Here is a 1,865-nt window from a genome sequence, read left to right as displayed (position 1 = left end):
CACAGAAGTGCCATGACCCATTACTTTTTTAACTCTTAAGTAGTTAGATATAAAAATGTTGCAGGCAATATATTACCATCAGTTGTGATAGATAAAAATGAGCAGATATATTATTGTAAAATTATTAGAATTTAGTGATAATAATGAACAAATATATACAGTGTGCCCAGCACAGTCCTTGGCTAAATAAATGAGAACTAGTTTAATTATTTTGCTTTTCTATCATCACTACCTATCAGTGTATTATGGTAATTAAGAGCATAGTGAAAAATCAGTTAGATTCTCATTACTGGCTCTTCAATGTATCAGTTTTGATGACTTCCCCTTTCTGTCTGTTTCTTCACTTGTAAAATAGGGATAATAGCAGTACCTACCTCTTGGGATTGTTATAGAGATGACTGCTCAATACCACAATACTTTATTATTTCTTATATTTCTATTAGAAGGAAATCATATGGGTCCATATGCATCGATGAATTAAAAAACTAAGTCTCAATTTGGTAGATTGTCTAAATACGCAAAGAGTGTTCCTGGATTGGATTTTCTCATTTTCAGGCAGCTGTTTCTGCTCCACTCAATGCAGAATCTAAGATTCATGGCAGTTAATTATCTCTTTTATCCCATAAGTATTCTTGCTGAAGTAATCCAAAATGTCCTTTTGACCATTGCCTCAGTTGCATCAATGTTGGGCTCCAAACATATTTATTTGTCTCTTGAAATAGCTTCCCTACTACACAATTTCCTAATGGTATTTTTCATCTGGTCATTTCTCAGGGTATAGATAAAAGGATTTAACATGGGTGTTATCATAGTGTAGAATACAGCAACTGCTTTGTCAATAGATAAAGTAGCTGCGGGTCTCATGTACACAAATATGCAGGGCACAAAGAATAAGACAACCACTGTGATGTGGGAGACACAGGTGGAGAGGGCCTTGCGCCTCGCCTCCAAGCTGTAGGTCCTTAGGGAGTGCAGGATGACCAAATAGGAGACCAACAAGATGAGGAAATTTAACACACAGATGAATCCACTGTTGGCAGCAACAAAGAGCCCTAGAATGTGGGTATCAGTGCAGGCAAGATTGAGCAAAGGATTCAGATCACACATAAAGTGATCTATGACATTAGGGCCACAGAAGGGTAATCTGAAAATGAAGAGGATCTGTATGATTGCGTGAAGAAAGGCTCCCACCCACACCACTCCCATTAGCAGGCTGCATACTCGCCGATTCATGATGGTTGTATAGTGCAAGGGCTTGCAGATGGCCACATAGCGGTCATAGGCCATCACAGTGAGCAGGATGACATCAGCACCTCCAAAGAAATGTTCCCCAAAGATTTGGGTCATACATCCATTAAATAGGATGGTCTTCTTTTCTTGGAGTGAATCTACAATCAGTTTGGGGGTATTAACAGAGGAATAGCAGGCATCAATAAAGGAGAGATATGCCAGGAAAAAGTACATGGGGGACCTCAGTGATGGGCTGACAGTGATGGTGACCATGATGAGCACATTTCCTACCATAGAAATGATATAGATGGCAAAAACACAGCAAATATGATTTTCTGCATCTTTGGATTCTCTGTTAGCCCCAGGAGAACAAACTCTGTCACATTATTCATATTCTCTTTGTATTTTATATTGTGTTAATTAGATTACCTGAAAAAAATAACTTTTTGTTAATGTAAGCTTGAATTCATTAAACTTATCCATTGTAGTAAATATTAAATGACTATGAAAACATTTGAGTTGTAAATTATTATGAAGGTTTTTTGAGCTAGAAAAAACGGTTCTGAGTTCTTGAATGTTACTCAAATTACTCTTTGGTTGAAGATTCTGTCCAAAGTTTATACTTTAAGATCTTT

At 37.1% G+C, this 1,865-nt stretch overlaps 1 protein-coding gene across 1 annotated transcript; it reads right to left on the bottom strand.

The window, feature by feature from the left end:
• Positions 1-702: 702 nt before the first annotated feature.
• On the bottom strand, positions 703-1,622 carry LOC103540348 (olfactory receptor 4C46-like). The gene is given in 2 exon segments (XM_008506899.2): positions 703-1,544; positions 1,547-1,622. Coding segments are annotated over 2 exon segments (918 nt in total).
• Positions 1,623-1,865: the final 243 nt, after the last annotated feature.

The sequence above is a fragment of the Equus przewalskii genome, chromosome 11, assembly GCF_037783145.1.
Source record: "Equus przewalskii isolate Varuska chromosome 11, EquPr2, whole genome shotgun sequence".
Classification (NCBI taxonomy): Eukaryota; Metazoa; Chordata; class Mammalia; order Perissodactyla; family Equidae; genus Equus; species Equus przewalskii.
The sequence above is the reverse complement of the archived record's forward strand: the minus strand, read 5'-3'. Positions and strand labels throughout refer to the sequence as shown.